Below are 19,302 nucleotides of genomic sequence, written 5' to 3'. Positions count from 1 at the left end.
TGGGTGTGGGCAGGCTTGATGGAGCAGCCAGTCTTTTCCTGCTCCTCATTTTTGTATGTAACTCCCAGTGTAGGGATCCCTTCCCCTGGCTCCACTCCTGGTAACATTTGCCATGTAACAGGACAGGAGGAGGTTACGCCCCTTACAAGGGAAGTGGTAAATTTTGAAAACAGCATGGGACTTGGCCCAACTGGGTCTAATTTTGGGGGGGGGCTTCTGCCAGCCTCCTGCCAAAGTTATGGTAGGAGGCAGGTAGACCACCGAGAATTTTGGCCCCAAGTACATTTTGTATAAGGGCAAACACTAGTGTTTGCACCCATCGTTAGCACTGAAAACCAGAAGTTAATTACATCTTGTATTCGCCACATTTTACCAAAACAATCACAAGGAAACTAGAGATATGGTATGCCCAAAGGGGCTGCATGATGACATCGTCAACTGTCCTGCCATAACTACCTACTAATTATTACAAACAACAGGCAAGAAAGAGGCTGTTATCTGTACGTGCTGAAGCAAAATTTAAGCTTTATTATTATCAAAAAGTCCATCAAAATAGCTGTCCTACTACTGCAGTTTTTGCAATTTTTTAAAACTGAAACTCAAAAGAATGTCCACTTACCCTTGAAGAGTTTACAAAAGTATTCCAACCAGGAGCAATTGTCAAACCAGCAGTGCAAACCCATTATTGTCTAGTTGGAATACCCAGCACCCATTGTGAAAATAGCCACACAGACAGAAACAGAAGCATTAGCATCGAACATTGTTACTCATGTTTCCACCTGCAGCCATCTAAGGTAAAACTAAGACTCAAGTCTGCTAGGATAAGGAGTGGAAGAGGCCCAAAAATAGAAAAATAAACTGGAAAGAAAAGAAGTTAGCAAAAAAAGGCAATGAAGAGGAAAGAAAATAAAAATTAAAGAGGGAGAAAGAAGATAAGCCTAGAAATGATCTTTGCCATTTCAACGGACAAACCATTAGTGCATTCATATGACATTCCTTTGTCTGTTATTTTAGCACAGGCAATAACTTAGTTATTTTAAATGGTTTCATGTCTTTCCTAAAATAGCATACGAATGTGCTAACCACTCATCCACTAATAACAGCAACAGTAATTTCTAGGTTAATTTGACTAAAAACAATTAGCAGCACTCGTAATTTATTATTCATCCTCCGTCAGTCCACTGTTATTATTTTGGTGTTCCAGTGCCCTGGAGAGTTTCAATCCAAGATACACCACTAGTTCATTTGACACCACTATACTAATAACATATCAAAATAGAACTTAAAGATATATAAAATTTACCTCTTTAGGAGAAAGTATTGAAATAAAGTCTTCATATATCATTCGTGCTTTGTCCTCCATAACACTTCTGCTTGCTTCATTTTTGAGATCCTCACATGCTAGCCAAAAGAGCATATTTTCTTCACTGTATTCAGTTCGTAAGAATTCTCTGAAGATATTTCTGCCTGCAGGAGTTTTCATTAGCTTGTCAAAGGATTGAGCCCATGAGCGCACTTCTTCTGCTGTTGGTTTTTCACTGTGTATAGCATAATTAGTGAAAACAATGTGAGTGCAAACACGACAAAGGTTGAATTTAAAAACTGCCTTGTCGGACTAGTTTCAGATTAACCCACAACAGCAGAGATCCACATCTTTGTGTTTATTAAGAACTAGCATATTTTTGCCATTTATGACTTAATGCATTATGCTATCATATAAAATACACATTGGCCTGGAATTTCCTGGAAAGATTTAGCTTAAGTGTGGCATTGCACTGCTTTTTTTCCAAGGATATTTATTTGTAACTGATCTTTGCTGGTCGTACACCAAAATATTGCTATGTGTGAATCTCTTCAATTGTTTGCACCATTTTCGAGATACATCCCTCAAAATGCTCTACAGACTACTTATATAGCTCCACGCCAATGCAAACGACCAAGTAAGTTTCCTGGATTAAAAAGTGAATAATGCGCTGCTGTAGACTTGTGCCCACAGATCTAGGTGCAGCATGGCCCCAAGTCACCTGATATTGGTGTAACTGAGATTTCTGGAGTTTGATGGCGAATTTCTTTGCATCTTTTTAATATTTCTTACTGAGACCTGCACTATAGGTAACCCAAGTGCTATCGGTCACGGCTTTTACGTTCTGGCGTAGGCAAATGAGCTCCACAGGAAATTTGGCCGTAGGTTTCTGTTGGCATTCTCGGTGTAAATTTCAGCACAATTTCTGCATAAGTGTGATCCAGGAAATTTTGGTCCATTATGTAAGAATAATGCCACTCTTTAGAATGAGAATTCACCTGGTCGCTTTGTATAACAACATCGTAATAACATTTCTGAAACTTCCACTGATAATATGTTCTAAGAGAACAAGCTTACAATTATACTAGCACTCCTGGAGGGGAATCACCACAAATGTACTTATGATGTCACTACACATGGTTACCAGAGAAATGCTTACCTCCATATTTTTCATTGTGCTTTCCAAAATATTAGGCAACAATTATATTTTAGAAATAAAAAAATGATTATTTACACATTTCTTAAATGTTTCAAGTGGTTTGTTATTACCACAGAATTACATTAAGGCAGTTCTAACGCAAACCAACTAGTCACACTGACTCATAAGCAAAGAATGTAAAGGTCAGTTAACAATGTTCCAGTGATTATATAGTTATATAGCTGTGAAGAACAACAAAGTAAATGGGAAATAACCTAAGAATATATCAGTCTTAATATGATTCATGTATTTATGCAATGTAAGGTAATCAAAGGGATGACTGTTGAATTGATGTTTGGCTATATCACTTTTTTATATGGAATAATGGACGGCCAGGGATGTATTATTAATGAGCTGGTGGTCACCAGTTGTTTGGGAGCTGGTAAATACAATGAAAAGCTGAATTCATGGTACAATGTGAATTGGGTGTTAAAGCCCAAACGGATACCGAAGGTAAGCAGAGCATGACTACCTCCTCCAAGGAGTTTAATTTTCTTTTGTTCTAGTGTCAAATCGAGCTCTGATTCAGGTTGCATTTACACTATTTATTAACTTTAGAGTGGTGCAATGTGAAAGCACTCTTAGTGATCCATTTGTGCCTATCTGCTATGTTATACAATGCACAGAACATCCTTGTTTTAAGTAAATTATTTTTACTTGAGAGTTGAGTCTGGAATTTGTTATTGCTGGCAGTAGCTTGTTTTTGTTAAACTTTGGATATTTTCCAGCATTTTATAATACCAATATTCAAATGTTTTGTTGTCACATAGTACAGCAGAACTTCAATCGTGTGCACTACCATTTTATGGATTCTTGGCCTAGAAATTCAGTATAGCCACTTTTGGGGCGGTAAAGTCGGGCGGCCGCTAAAGTTTGCGCCCGCCGGAAAGTGGAGGGCAGTTCGCCGAAATTCAGTAGCTTTGGCCAAGGAGTTTGCTCGAGCGCTAAAACTGGCGATGCACGGCTATCCTTAGGCGCTAAGCCGGCGGTGCAGACTGATACCGCCGAGGCCGGGCGCAGCGCAGGTGCGGTCATGTTTTGATTGACAGCAGACACCCTGGCGCCGGCCAGCTCTTAAAGGGGGAAGGGTCGACTTGATCTGCTGCCACGCCCTGGATACTGCAGCCCTCCAGCTAGGCCTAAACACTGCTGCTGGAGAGAAATAGCGCCAGGAAGGATGCAGAGGGCCCGTGAGCGAGCGCAGCGCTTCTCTGGCCATGATTTAAAGGTGCTGGTTAGGGCTTTGGAGAAGAGAAGCCATATCTTGTTCCTGGACAGTGGCAAGAAGCCTCCCAACAGGGTGTACAGGAGAGCCTGGAGGGATATCGCCCAGAGGGTCACAGCCACCTGCGATGTCCCCTGGACTGTTGTCCAATGCCGGAAAAAGTTTAACGACCTCACTCGGATTGTCAGGGTGAGTACCCTTTCCAGTGTCCTCCTCATCCTTGCATGTGCACCTCACGTTATGGGCAAAGGGACCTCAAAGGCCTAATGGCCAGCCCTCATCCAGCAGCTATGGCACTGGCATGAACATCAATTGCACTTTCTGCACTTTACACACTGGCCAAGCTATTCGACCATGGGAGGCAGTGCACACAACAACAGGGCACCACACTGGCCAAGCTATTCGACCATGGGAGGCAGTGCACACAACAACAGGGCACCACACTGTACTTAGAGGCCGTCCTTTCTCTTGCAGGCCAAGCTGGCCCAGAATCTGAAGAGCCGGACTGTCACCGGGGGAGGCCGTCCCAAGTTCCAGCAGCTCAGTGACCTGGAGGAGCGCGTGGGTCGACTCATGGGTGCCCGGGTGATTGGCCCCGTTGCAATTGGAGATGCCGACCCTGTGCTGGGCCCCAATGGTAAGGACATGACCTTTTGGACCTCTCTCGTTCCCCTTGCGCTTCAGATCTACATCCTTTGCCACTGTCCGACCAATGCGCAGAATGCCACCACTCATGCCTCCCTCGCTGACGCCCTGTCCTCACTCTAAAGCTACTCTTGTGCCTTCCTGCTTTCAGCTGGTGAGGAGGAGGTCCCTGAAGCTGCGAGTGTCAGTCCCTCGGAAGAGGAGGGCGAGGAGGAGCAAGAGGAAAGCGGCCCATCGGGGGAACCCTCATCCGCGCCAGGGGATGGCAATGGAGGGGACACGTCTTCCCTGGAGGAGAGCCAGGGGGAAGTGTTGCAGGGGGGTGTAGCTCCTGTGCCCAGTGGCGTCCAGCCACGCGGGAAGGGTCGGGCAGCACGGCTGCCTTCTCCCCAGAGGGGGGAAGTGTTGCAGGGGAGTGTAGCTCCTGTGCCCAGTGGCGTCCAGCCACGCGGGAAGGGTCGGGCAGCTCGGCTGCCTTCTCCCCAGAGGGGGGAAGTGTTGCAGGGGAGTGTAGTTGCTGTGCCCAGTGGCGTGCAGCCACGCGGGAAGGGTCGGGCAGCTCGGCGGCCTTCTCCCCAGAGGGAGAGTCCGGCCTCCAGTCCGGAGACTGTCCTCGCCCAGGAGGTGCGCCTCCTTGATCAAATGTCCGCGGACTCGGATCGTCGGCACACCGAGTTCATGGGGGTTGTGGCACGGTTGCCTGAGGCCATCGAGTCCCTGGCTCATAGTGTGTCCGATTTCGGGGCCTCACAGGCCAGGGGTTTCGAACAACTCGCGGCAGCACAGGCCAGGGGTCTCGAACAATTCGGGGCATCACAGGACGCGAGTCGGGCCGAATTCGGGGCATCACAGGACGCGAGTCGGGCCGAATTGAGGGCAGCACAGGACGCGAGTCGGGACGAATTCAGGGCAGCACAGGCAGCGAGTGGACAGTTGATCAGTGGTGCCGTGCAGTCACTGGCTGGTCTGATGTGGGCACAGACCAGGGCAGTACGGGCACTCACTGCTGCCACACTCGCTGTGTCAGGCAGGCATCGCCAGGGCACCCGCCGCGCTGCAGCAGCACAGCGGTCTGGCCTTCACCAGATTGCTGCGCTTGCTGCAGTGCCAGCCCGGCCGAGTGCCAGTGTCTCAGGCGAGCAGCGAGCGCCTGGCATCAGCCAGCTTGCCCCCATTGCTGCAGCCGCCACTGCCACTCCCCCAGCGAAGCTGCGACGAGCTGCTGGAGGGACTGATGCTGCCCAGCCACAGCTGCAGCAGTCAGCAGCCGGCCCCTCGAGGGCCAGAGCTCGTCTAGGCCGACCCCCAAGGGCATCTGCCGTCACGCAATGTGCCCCTCAGGAGCCTTCCCCCAGCCTTGCAGCACCCACAGGGCCCAGGTTGAGGCGGAGCAGCAGGTCGGCCAGGGGCCGGAAAAGCCTGGACAAGGACTCGCCCTCTCGGCACACAAAGTAGAGTGTGTTGGCAAATGTTTTTTTATATGGGGGTGGTTGTGTTGTCTATGGGGGGGGTTCTTTTGGTAAGGCCGAGGATGAAGGCCATTTGGATGGACAAGTTTTGTTATTCCTCCCCAGGTTGTGGGAGTGAGATATGTTTTTGACTGCTTTTTGGGGGTGTTGTCTGTTTTTGGGTTTCATGTGGGAAGGGCCCTGAGTTTGTTCAATAAAGCTTTTTCTTTATTCAGCTTGTCCATGTGTGATGTTTCAAGTGGTTGTTGCGTTAACCGGCTGAGGGCTTGCGGAGCGGCTGCATTCATGTGCCTTCATTGCCACAAGCCATTCCCTGACAGGGGGCCTAGAAGTGTCGTTCAATAAGCTGCCGACGGACGGCCCTTGGACCTTGTGGCTCCCTCCTAGGCTGGTACTCCTCCTCCTCCTCCTCCTCCTCCTCATGGTCCTCCTGCTCGTCCTCCTGAGGTGGTGGTCCAACGTGAGGTGGCAGTGCCTGAGTCCTGCGGATAGCCAGGTTGTGCAGCATGCAGCAAACGACGACGAACTGGGAGACTCTATCCGGCGAATACTGCAGAGATCCGCCGGAGCGATCCAGGCAGCGGAACCGTTGCTTGAGGACACCAATCGTTTGCTCTATGATGTTCCTTGTGGCTTGATGGCTTTCGTTGTATGCCTCCTCAGCAGGGGTCCTGGGTGCGCGGAGCGGGGTCATGAGCCATGTACACAAAGGATAGCCTTTGTCCCCGATAAGCCATCCTCTTGGGGGAGGCTGTGCCTGGAACATGTCAGCCACAGTAGTCTGGCGCAGGATAAATGCATCGTGGCTGCTGCCTGGAAAGCGGGCATTGACAGCTAGGATGCGCTGCCTGTGGTCACACACCAGCTGTACATTGAGGGAATGGTAGCCCTTCCGGTTGCGGTAATCCTCGGCATTGTCGATAGGTGCCCGCAAAGCCACATGCGTGCAGTCAATGGCGCCCTGCACCATGGGGAAGTCGGCGATCCTCGCAAATCCGACTGCACGCTGCTCCTGCCTCTCTAGGGTCATGGGGAAGGAGATGAATTGGTGTCTCCTTGTGAAAAGGGCATCGGTGACCTGCCGGATGCAGCGATGCACGGCGAACTGGGAGATGTTAGCTATGTCCCCAGCAGCGGCTTGGAAGGAGCCGCTTGCATAAAAGTTCAGAGCCACCGTGACCTTCACTTCCACCGACAGAGACGTCCTGCACATCAGCTGTGGACGCAGATCTCTGTGAAGCAGCTGGCAGATCTCTGCAACCACCTCCCTTCTGAAGCGCAGCCTCTTAACACACTGCGCGGCAGTCATGGTGAGATAGGACACCTGCTGGCGGTATTCCCTGAGTGGGTAAGGCCTACGTTGCCGACGCCTGATGCCCCCTCTGCGTCTAGGCATGGCTGCCCCTCTCACACAGCGTCTGCGAGCCCTTCGCACATAATGCTGGAACTGAGGGTTGGAACCCCATGCAGCCCCCATAATATACTTGCAAACAATGAAATCACAATGAGGCAAATTTCCAAGCTCTGGCCAGAAGCCAAAAATACCTCTCCTATGTTGGGCCAAATCAGTAAGGTCTCTTCCTTGGTCTCTGTCCAGAAATCCGTTGCAGAAAAGTCATTGCAGCAAAATGGCTGGCCTTTATAGTTCAGTGTAAGTGCCCTTTAATTAGCGCTCCCCGAGGCCCGCAGGGCCTCTGCTGCGTTCCACTTCACAGTTCTTAACACCGCCACGCCCACATTGGGCGGGCGCCACTGAAGTTCCGGTTTGGGGCGCACAAAGGGCGTTGCACGACGAAATGACGTCATAAGTTGCGCGCGCAGCTGAGCGCGCGCAAACACTTTGCGCCGGCGCTAAATGTCTACTGAAGTTGGGCGTAGGCGCAGATCGTCCTGCGCCCGGGCGCTAAGTGCCTAGCGCTCGAGATCTACCCCTCCTAAGGTGCTAATGGCTGGCGAACGCAACTGAATTTCTAGGCCCTTGTTTATAACAAAGGATTTTCACAGCTAATGGGAGGCTAGTAGAAATTGGGATTGCCAACATTTTTTGTCACTCATAGAATAGCTTCTGCCAGAAAAATCAGATGATGCCGAACATCTATCAGCTGATCTGAGGCTCACAGCTCCTGCAAACACGTGGTCCTTGACTCCAGCCATTGGACCTGCCACGGCTCCAATACAGCTGCTTAACAGTCTTTCCTTTATGCTAACCACAGCCTCCCAGCTAAAGAAGTGAGCTCTAAAAATTGTCTGCACTCTCCTCCAGCAATCCTTTCAGCAGCCTCTGCAGTGCTCATCTCAATGGAGCTGCTGACATTAAAATCGATATGGAGCCTGTTTGTTGGGCTCTTGTGCTGATGAGGAACTACCATTAATTCAATGTGTATTCTACATACCAGCATGAGAGCATGTTCTTGATTTTAAAACTGGCAGCTCTATAGCGCTGATCTCACCAACTTTGGAGGGGAGTACATGCTGCCTTCCATTTCCAGAGGGCCGTGGTTGCAGTCAGTATTGTGGTCCAGCAGCTTGAGTCATGAATGGGTGCATAGGGGAGTTCTGAACTGACAGATCAGCTGATGGATCAACTATTCCAAAGCCAGCTGATCCTGTCAGCAGAAACAGGGCAATGAATGGGAACAGTACTGGAGAGGACTTGTGGTGGGTCAGTGGTGAGAAGCAGCATTGACTCCTGATTATAAATTTCCACTAGCTCGACTACACTTTGGTTGCAAGATCTGCTGTACTGTCATGGGTGACAGCAGGCACATTTGTCAATAAGTAGTTAGCATTTGCCGCAGGAGTAGATGCTTCAAGAAATATGTTATATTTTGTTATTGTTCAGTGGTTTGGGTTTTATTATGTGCATTAAGACATACTACAGTTCCCACTAAATGCATTACTGATGTCTGATTCAAATTTCAAAGATGGTGGATTCATATAATCATCAGACTGAACAGATGAGATGAACAATATGGTGTGACAATATGTGTGCTTATAACTATGAGCAATTAATTAATTACATTGTAAAATTAAGATTAAGCCTAGAAATTATGATGCTCAAGTGTGTTTGTATGATATCCACTACTTTAATAGAGGCATTAACTCATTAAAAAAAAAATCAAATGCCTATGTTGAAGTAGAAAAACTAAAGGAATGTCACATGACTGCGTTGGGGTCATCTGTACATATCGTCAACGGTATTTCTAGGTTTCAAAGTTCTTTCTAATGCACTTCCTAATATCAAAATATGTTACCTTAAAATAGATGTAGGTACATTTACTTAAAGTATGCATTATATAGAGCATACTCAGTAGGAACTGTGGATTACAGAATCTATTCCATGGTGATATGGACTGGGTGATACAGCTGATGGTGCATGGTCTGTGGAAGGATTGGGATTGATGCTGAATAACTTTTTCTTGTTCCATTCCATGTTGTCTTCTATGATGAATTTGCAAGTAAGTTATCAAGACCGTCCTTATGACTGGATTAACTTCTGTTTATTAATTCAGCATTGACTTTCCTACTTATACTACAAATATACCTATTTATTTTAGATTTTGTAAAAAAAAATGAAGGGCAATTCCTTCCCTCTTGTTGGGTTCCTATCTACTATGCACCATTTCCCACTCAGGCATTTTCTAGTATTGCTTTGGAACTAGTCATCTGAGATGTACAACAGGAGCCTGCTGTCTTCTCTAGTCAATGTAAAAGAAAGTGCTTATACGAAGGCAAAGAACAGTAGGGATCCCATGGACAAAGAAAGATATAAAGAACAGCAAAGGGATACAAAGAAAGTGGTAATAGCTGCAAAAAGATTACAAGAAAAAGCTTATGAAGGATATCCAGTACAACACTAAAGGTTTCTACAAATATATTAAGAGAAAAAGGGTGGTTAAGAGTAATGTGGGCCCCTTAATGACAGACACAGGTGATTTTGTAATTGGAAATCAAGAAATGGCAGACTTACTAAATAGCTACTCCGTATCGGTCTTCACAGTAGAAGATGAGGATAAAGACGAGGGAGGAGGCATTGCTGGACCTGGTTCTGGGAAATGAGGTAGGTCAAGTGGAGCAAGTGTCAGTAGGTGAACATTTAGGAAACAGTGATCATAGTATCATAAGGTTTAGATTAGCTATGGAAAAGGACAGGGGACAATCTAGAGTAAAAATGGGGGAAGGCCAATTTCCGTGGGATGAGAACGGATCTGGCCCGGGTAAACTGAAATCAAAGATTGGCAGGCAAAACTGTAATGGAACAATGGGCTGCCTATAAAAAGTAAATAGTTCAGGTACAGTTGAGGTACATTCCCACAAGGGGGAAAGGCAGGGCAACTAAAGTCAGGGCTCCCTGGATGACAAAAGAGGTAGAGAATATGATGAAGCAGAAAAAGAGCGCGTATGACAGATGTCAGTTTGCAAATACATCTGAGAATCAGGCTATATATAGAAAGGTCAGAGGAGAAGTAAAAAAAGAAAAGAGGGGCAAAGAGAGGGTGTGAAAATAGAATGGCAGCCAACATAAAAGATAATCTAAAAGTCTTCTATAGGCATATAAATAGTAAAAGGGTAGTAAGAGGAGGGGTGGGGCCGATTAGGGACCAAAAAGGAGACATATGCATGGAGCCAGAGGGTATGGCTGAGGTACTGAATGAATATTTTGCATCTGTCTTCACCAAGGAAGAGGATGCTACCATAGACATAGTAATGGAAGAGGTATACTTGATAGGATAAAAATTTATAAAGAGGTGTTAGAAAGGCTGGCTGTACTTAAAGTAGATAAGTCACCAGGAGTGGATGGGATGCATCCTAGGCTGCTTAGGGAATTGAGGAAGTGGGACTAGCTGAAGTGCTCTTGCAGAGAGCTGGCATGGGCCGAATGGCCTTCTTCTGTGCTGTAACCATTCTATGATTCTATAAAGTACCAGAGATGCAAGGAAAACTAAAAATAAGTCAAGGGGAGGAACTAATTAGATTCAATATAAGTTTTTTTTTAATGTTGGAGAAACTTAGGAGATTAAAGATAGAGAAATCTCCAGGACCTGATGGTTTCCACCCCAGGACCTTCCTTATGACTGGAATAACTTCCGTATGTTAATTCCCGGAATAGACACGATGGGCCAAATGGCCTCCTTCTGTGCCATAAATTTCTATGATTCTATGAAAAGAAGTGAAGAAATTGTTGACGCGTTAGTCATGATCTTACAAAACTCTCTTGATTCAGGAATTGTCCCCTTGATAGGTAATGCAGTGACATTGGCAGTTTTCCAAAGAAGGGTAGGAGAGACAAAATAGGAAATTATAGGCCCATTAGTCTAACGTCCATTGTGGAGAAGTTACTAGAATCTGATATGAGGGACAGAATGAGTATTTGGACAAAGATGAGCTGATCACAGAGAGCCAACATGGATTTGTAAAGGATAAGTCATGTCTAATGAACCTAGTTAAATTTTTTGAGGAGGTAACAAACGTGGTAGGTAAGGGAGTGTCTATGGATGTCTATGGACTTCCAGAAAGCATTCAGCAAGGTTCCACATAAAAGACTGTTAACAAAAATGAGAGTGCATGGATTTGGAGGCAAATTATTGGCTTGGATTGGAAACTGGTTAAGAGGTAGGAGACAGAGAGTAGCGATAATGGGTATGTACTCAAATTGGCAGGTGTGATTAGTGGTGTCCTCCAGGGATCTGTACTGGGGTCTCAGTTTTTCACTATTTATAAATGACTTGTATGAAGGAAGAGAGAGTTGTAGACCCAAGTTTGCTGATGACACTAAGTTAGGTGGCACAGTAAATCATGGGATTTAAAGATGGGAGCAGAAAGTTGCAAAGGGACATTGATAGATTAAGTGAGTGGGCAAAACTATGGCAGATGGAAGAAAGTGTGAGGTCATCCACTTTGGACCGAAAAAGATAGATAAATGTATTTTCTAAATGGTGAGAAGCTAGGAACTGTGGATGAGCAGAGAGATTTAGGGATCCAAATACAGAAATTACAAAAAGATGGTGGGCAGGTACGAATGTTGGCCTTTATCTCAAGAGGGCCAGAATAAAGCTGTAGAGAGCTCTGGTTAGATCTCATCTGAAGTACTGTATTCAGTTCTGGGCACCACACCTCACGAAGGATATACTGGTCTTGGAGGGGGTACAGCGCAGATTCACCAGAATGATACCGGAGCTAAAAGAGTTACATTGTGAGGACAGGTTACATAGACTAGGCTTGTATTCCCTTGAATTTAGCAGATTAAGGGGTGATGTAATTGAGATGTTAAGATGGAGTTGATAGGGTAGATAGAGAGAAACTATTTCCTCTGGTGGGTGTGTCCAGAACAAGTGGCCATAACCTTAAAATTTGAGCTAGGCCATTCAGGGGTGATGTCAGAAAGCGTTTCACAGTGGAAATCTGGAACTCTCTTTCCCCTTAAAAGCTGTTGAGGCTAGGTCAATTGAAAATTTAAAAAGTGAGATTGATAGATTTTGTTAGGCAAAATTATTAAGCTTTATGGAACCAAGGCAGGTAGATGGAGTCAAAATACAGATCAGCCATGATCTAATTGAATGGTGGAACAGGCTCGAGGGGCAGAATGGCCTACCCCATTCCTATGTAATGAGATTATAAATATCAATAAATGTATTAATCCTTTTTGGAAACAGTTACGATCGTCAGCATGGAATATTGTTCAAAACATGGAGAGGATAAAACATTAAACTCTCAAAATATATTGTACAATTTCATGTTCCTAGCACAGAGCTTTATACGATGGTAATGTATGTCAAGAGTTATGGTGAAAAGTTCAGTGCACCTGAAATGCACTATATGTGAATCATGTGTAAAATCAGAGTTCAGACAGCATGTAGAATTAAAACTTTCTGCTTTGACTTCAGATATGTGCAGCAGAAAATATCTTATGTTATTCTGTCTTACATTGACTTCTAGATTTTATACTCCAACTTAGATCTGTAGCTATGGTAACATTTGTTGTGTTTGGGCTGAGATTCCTACGAATTTCCTTTTCATCCCTACAACTAGTGTTTAACTAGTGTTGGTTATTGCACTGTTGCAGTGAATAAAAGTTCAATTGTTTATTGTTTCAATCTTGCCTGTCCTTCTTTGTGTTCACACCACCTCATTCCACGGAGAAATTGTTCCGGACTTCCTGATCCACCTCCATTCTGCTGGTGGAACTTTGGGGGTGGGGGATGGGGTGAGGGCTGGGAAAGTTTGTATCATTGTCCAAATACTTGAGCCACCAGCTGCTCTCTGGCCGCTGCCAAAGTGCCTTCCTCCCAGAAGCCACATTGTTGGTGATGCGGAATGTTGTCATCAGCCATACTTTGTTCCCCAGGATCCATTCACCTCCTTGTCCCTTCCTGCTGAATAAATCCAGGATGTTGGAGTGGCAAAGGACAAAGGCATTGTGAGTGCTTCCCCAACGCCCTGTGTTAACATGCAGGATCCTCAGTTGGGCATCGCAGATAATTAGCACAATAGACTGCCAAAAGTGAGAGAATTTTTTAAAAAACTGATAACAATTTCCAGACCGCAGGGCTGAGGCTCTACAGCTTTAATGGCCCCCTTGTTGACCTTCCAGGCTGAGCACCAGATGAAGGCCATAAATCATTTAAGTACCAGGTCACCCATGCCAGTTCTAGTCTTAAGTGACTATGGCATGGTTAATGGCGAATAATGGTATAAATCAAGCAAATTGACGATCGCCATTGACTACAATGGTAGTTTGAGTGACAAGAACAAACTTTTATAAGCTTTGAGCCTATCAGTGGAGCGGCACAAATGTTCCAGTACATAATGGCGTAACACAACTCATGGGGTATCTCACTTACTCCATTATTTGCTGGAACTTTTACATAATAATGGCACATGCTGTTAATGTGTCATTACTATGGCACGAGTTTCCAGCAATTTCAGGCCTGGCATTTAAAACAGGATTAAAGTACAAAAGAAGTAAATACATTTATATTCCACCAAGGTATATATAGACCCTTCCTCCTCCAGAGTGTGATAATCTAAGCTTACCTTGCTTCACAGTTTTGTATGGTTTCCAATTTGATATCGTAAGATATTCTTCGGTTTCGATCATCATCTTCTCTCCTAATAAGAAGACTGGAAATTAGTATATGAAATGTTTTTTTTAAACTGTATGGGGGGAGAAATTCAGTATCGCCCCGTTTGGGGCGCAATTATCGGCCGGGCGCAAAGTTTAGCGCCTGGCGCTAATTATCGCCTCCGACTGCAAACTTGGCTTCTATCGCCCCTGGAGGTGATTGAAACACTAAATCAGGTGCTACACATCTCTCTTAAGGCGCTAACGCTGAGGAGCGAGGCGTTATCTCAGAACGCTGGCGAAGCTCATGTGATGTCAGTCAGCAGTGGAACACAGACACACTGGCGCCGACCAGTTCTTAAAGGGGAGGGTTGATCTTGCTCTCCATCCACACCTTGCTCATTGCAGCCTTGAATCTCGGCCTGGAGAGACCTGTACATCAAATCTGCTGGAAAGAACAATGGAGAGGCCCAGGGAAAGAGCTCAGAGTGCAGCCCCCATAGTCTCTTCTAAATAGATACAAGGAAGATCAAATCAAAATGAACCTGCATAGTGCTGCTCAGTACCCAAAACTCCTCAACACAGTGTTGAATATCTCCAGAAGTCTCTCTCACTCAGAATGCGTGGTGCAAAAATGTCGCCGAAAAGAAAGGCAGGAACTGGTCGCCTTTAAATAGTGCTCCCCCAGTCCCTTCCCAACTGCAAAACGCTCCCCTCAACCTGTCATTGCTAGCGGCAGGCGGTAAGGCAGGGGCGCCACTCAATATCCGGTCCAGGGCGCTACCGGGGCGTTGCATGCTCGACTGAAGTCACGAATGGGTGCAGGAGATCGTGGCGGTAGTGTTTAGCGCCACCGCAAAATGTCTGGTCAATGTCGCGAGTGGCGCAAACATCGCCGCACCCGGGCGCTAGTTGCTTTGCGCCCCATTAGCGCCCTCTTAAGGCGCTAACAGGAGGCGCAAACCAACCGAATTTTTCCCCCTATATTCACTAACACTCTGGTAGGACCTGGCCAAGATGACACGTTTACAATATGCCTGCTTATTTATTGGGCCAGTTATATTGCAGATTTGGATTTGATGCAGTTTTTGTGTCCCCCACCAAAACAGAATCTGAAGTTTCATCTCTGGTTCACAAATGTAAATGTAGCTAAGGAAGGTCATTTGGCCTATTTTCCATTGAAACCTACATTTCTTCCAACAGAGCATCTAATTGTCGCTTCAATGATTCTAGAGTTTGTGCCTCCAATAAACTAGTTACAAAGGATGCGATTGCTTTGGAGAGGGTGCAGAGAAGATTCACCAGGATGTTACCTGGGATGGAGCGCTTCTTATGAAGAAAGGCTAAACAGGCTGGGGTTGTTTTCCTTGGAGCAAAGAAGGCTGAGGGGGGACCTGATTGCGGTGTACAAAATGATGAGGGGTATAGATAGGGTAGATAAAGAGGAACTTTTCCCCTTAGTAGGGGGGTCAATAACAAGGGGGCATAGATTCAGGGTAAGGGGCAGGAGATTTAGAGGGGATTTGAGGAGGAACTTTTTCACCCAGAGGGTGGTTGGAATCTGGAACTCACTGCCTGAAAGGGTGGTAGAGGCAGGAACCCTCACAACATTCAAGAAGCATTTGGATGAGCACTTGAAATGCCATTGCATACAAGGCTATGGACCAAATGCTGGAAAATGGGATTAGACTGGACAGGGATTGATGGACGGCGCAGACATGATGGGCCGAAGGGCCTCTTTCTGTGCTGTAAAACTCTATGACTCTATGACAAAACCATTCGGGCATTAATCACTCTCTGTGAAGAAACGCCTCCTAACATTAGCTCCAAACTTGCCTTTTTGTACCTACATAGGGTTGTCATGGTTTCCGGTTCGCCCCTCATTAGCATGGTGGAGGTGAACTGCTAAGACATAAAAAAAACTTCCGTGGGCAGCTCGCCAATTAGGAGGCAGGAAATTAGGTGCTGCTGCAGGTTCTCAAGGATCTGCAGCAGCTTAAAGGAGAGAAGCCTTTATTTGGCAAAAGAGAAGCAACAGCATAGAGCTACAGGCAGATATATGTGGGCAGCATGAATTCCAGCAGCGTGCCGAGGTGTTCGGAGGTAGCCATGAAGCTGGTAGAGCAAGTGAACAACAGAAAAGAAGTTCTCTTCCTCAAGGATGGTAGATAGATACTGTGGCAAATTTATAAAAGGGCGTAGTGAAAGGTGGCACAATACTTTAATACCATTAGCATTTTTATCAGAACCTGACTCCAGTGCCGTGAGAAATTTAGTAATTTCACCAGGAGGGCCAAGATACGACTTCTCTTCATATCTCTCACGCTCTCTACATAGTCAATCATGTACTCTAGCCTCAGCCCTATCAACTCTTTCTTTCCTTGCTTGCTGTGGCTCTCCTCAAGTCACTGGGCAAGACTTCACTGTATTTCCTTTCTGTTTGCACTCACACCCTGAAAAACTGCTACGGCCGTCCCAGCTACTTTTTCATCTTGATCTCACTGGCTGTCTTCTTCCAATCATTATGCAGGCTATTGTAAGCTATCTTACACGTTAAACTCTTGTCCGGGGCACATATTGACCTATTTCCACTTTTCTTGAAGCTGATAATCAACAGGAGGGAGCCAACCACTGACACCTATGGTAGCGACCACCACTGGCATCGCTAGAAGATACAAAGCAGTCAGCATCAAAGATGGAGAGGCTGGACGAGGGCAACAGCAGGGTGTGTTGGCATCTTCCCTTTCATTTTACTTTCTACTTAGCTCTTTCAGTCATACACTGAGCATGACAACTTGATGGTATATTGCCACTGAACTACTAGTACTTACCCTCGCACCTACACTCTAATCCTTGCCCCTCTTGCACATGAGGAAAAAAGAAATAGAAGGGTATGCTGATGGGGTTAGATGAAGAAGGGTAGGAGACACGTGTAGACCATAAATGCTGACATAGACCAGTTGGGCCGAATGGCCTGTTTCTGTGCTGTAGACTCGATGTAACTCTTCACTTTTTAGTAGGTCAATTAGACGATTTGGTTGCGATAGTAAGACAGACTGATGAAGATAACATACTGTCACTCACTCTTCCTTTACCAAGCATCAGCATAGAAATTGGCATCCTCCTTGATTTAGACAGTGATTCCAGGGGACTGCACTGGGGGATTCACCAAGCACAAATGAGTTGGAGCTTGCAAGCCCAAGAAACAGCTAACCAGAGGGCCAGCTCACATCTTAGCTCTGCTGAAAATGGTAAGAGACGCAGACTTCAGGGGCATAGGCCTAGAAATTCAGTTGCTTGCGCCACCAGTTTGCGCCCAAAGAGGCCACTCAGAGGCTTTAGCGCCACTGGCCACAACCACTGCGATATTTAGCGGGGCGCTAATGGCGGCGTTAGCCTGTAGCGCTGCGCCGCCACCGATGACGTCATTGGTGTGCGCAGCGCCCCGCTACCGCCCCGAACGCCATATTGGGTCGCGCCTGCCTCTTCCGCGCCGGCCGCAAATAGCGACCGGTACACAGGGGCTAACCTGCGGCGGTAGTGGCGCTAGTTAAGGTGGAGGTGCGGCCGGCCGCTTTTTCGGTGGCCGCCTGCCCGCACCTCCGTCCCCGGCCTCCTACACCCCCCCCCACCGCAGCATCGCCGGCTGTTTCCCGAGAGCCCGGCACTTCTCCTTGGTGCTGGGCTCATTTGCCGGCACTCGCGAGCGGGGATCGCGCTGTTGCAGGCACCTCCCCCTTAACAGTGGGAGGAAGGCCTGCAGTACCGCAGCGTGCCGTGCCGCAGCGGGTGGCGCGGCGGCACTTTGCGCGCCGATATTCAGTTTCAGCGCCCCAAGCGGGGCGCGGGAAGCCTCGTTTAGCGGCCCGCTTCCATTTGGGGCGCAGAAACTGAATATCCCGATGGCGCAAGTGGTTCCGCGCGCAGCGGTAATTCCGGCGCCCAGGCGAGCTTGGCGCCCCAAACTGAATTTTTAGCCCATAGTCTTTAAAGGAAAGATGATTTCTATGCACCAGCATTTCCCGAATACATTGGACAGCTGTCCAGGGAGCTTCCAGAACATGTAGGAGGGTATTTACGGTGAAGTCCATTACCAACTTTGTGGGGGTGGTGGGGGGGATGGTTCTTCTTATGCATGGCATCAACACTCTGCACTTGACCATGGAGCATTTGCAAGAGACTCTCTGCAAGAGTCTGACACCAGTAATCGCATCTCTTAGGGATGCTCATGGTGGCGCAATTCAGGCTCTGGACTCGAGCATCACTTTCACCTTGGAAAGGCTGGGAGAGTGAATGGGTAGCAGCTTCAATCGGATCATGAATCTCCTAGAGTCCGCTCCCCCACCAACCATTAGATGTATTAAGGTGCAGCTCGGTAGCAAGGGCAGTTGTACAATGAGTAAATGAAAATGATGCCATCTCCCATGATGACAACAATTCTGGATCCTTGTGACCTTCTGAACCAACTCCTGATCCGGTGCCAGATTGCTCTCACTAATGCTGATTTGTTGCAATCTCTAGCTGGACCTTCTCAGGCCTGAATGCCCAAGAGGCTGCTGATCATAAGCATCTCATCAGCCTCAAATGACCCACAGCAGCCTCCCATCTCTTATATTGCAACTACCAGGGAGCACCTCATAGAAGCACTATGTAAGAGAGCATTACTAGTGTGTAAGCACTTGTGATTCATGAAAGCACTTTCACTGTGTGATGTGGGTATAATCAATGACTCCCTGTGTTAGATCCGGGTATCTTAATGTTGTGTCCTTCAATAATCAGACAAAAGACTGCAGGGAACGATCAACAGGTGTTTACTGAATGAGGGTTCAAACTGCAACTGACTGTACAGAGCACTACTCAGGGTTTATATACAGGTGTGGTCACTGCCGGTACTACAGGATACAGGAGCTGTAAAAAGTAGTTCTCCCCCTTAAAGGTACATACATTACAATTCCTCCCCTTTTAGATTAACAGTACCATAACACTCATTTAACAATTAAATATCAAACTAATTACAATTAACACTTTTAACATGCAACATTAACTGAAAATAGTCTCTTTATAAATTCAGTCTTTGGGGAGGCTTCCTGATTCTTTCTGGATAACGCCTGTCCCGAGTGTCTCGCTCTTGGTGCGGAGGCGATTCTAACACCCTGTCGTCAGTTGATTCATCAGCTTCCAATGCTATTGTTTCTGAGGTAGATGCGACCTGTACATCGGGTTCCTCACCAGGTACGTATGGCCAAGACATGGGGTTGACTCGTTCCTGCGACTCTAGGATCTGGTCAGCATGGCATCTCACAATGTTCTCCCCAACATCCACTGTGTACATTAGTGGCCCCTGCCGTGTGCATATCATTCCTGGTTGCCATTTCTCTGTTCGGTAGTCGCGGGCCAAGA

General features: G+C 46.8%; 1 protein-coding gene across 2 annotated transcripts in view; it reads right to left on the bottom strand.

The window, feature by feature from the left end:
• Positions 1-19,302, bottom strand: part of rgs19 (regulator of G protein signaling 19) — a 180,043-nt gene that overhangs the window by 25,044 nt on the left and 135,697 nt on the right. The window contains exons 3-4 of one of the 2 annotated variants that reach the window (XM_086005499.1): positions 13,875-13,949; positions 1,304-1,538 (exon numbers count right to left, since the gene is read on the bottom strand). In XM_086005499.1, coding sequence (XP_085861625.1) covers positions 1,304-1,538; positions 13,875-13,949 — 310 coding nt within the window. The remainder of the gene's footprint in view (positions 1-1,303; positions 1,539-13,874; positions 13,950-19,302) is intronic. The other variant, XM_086005500.1, reaches the window with a different exon arrangement.

Source organism: Somniosus microcephalus, chromosome 13 (genome assembly GCF_052327205.1).
Source record: "Somniosus microcephalus isolate GS21.2 chromosome 13, FLI_Smic_1.0, whole genome shotgun sequence".
Lineage (NCBI taxonomy): Eukaryota > Metazoa > Chordata > Chondrichthyes > Squaliformes > Somniosidae > Somniosus > Somniosus microcephalus.
The sequence above is the reverse complement of the archived record's forward strand: the minus strand, read 5'-3'. Positions and strand labels throughout refer to the sequence as shown.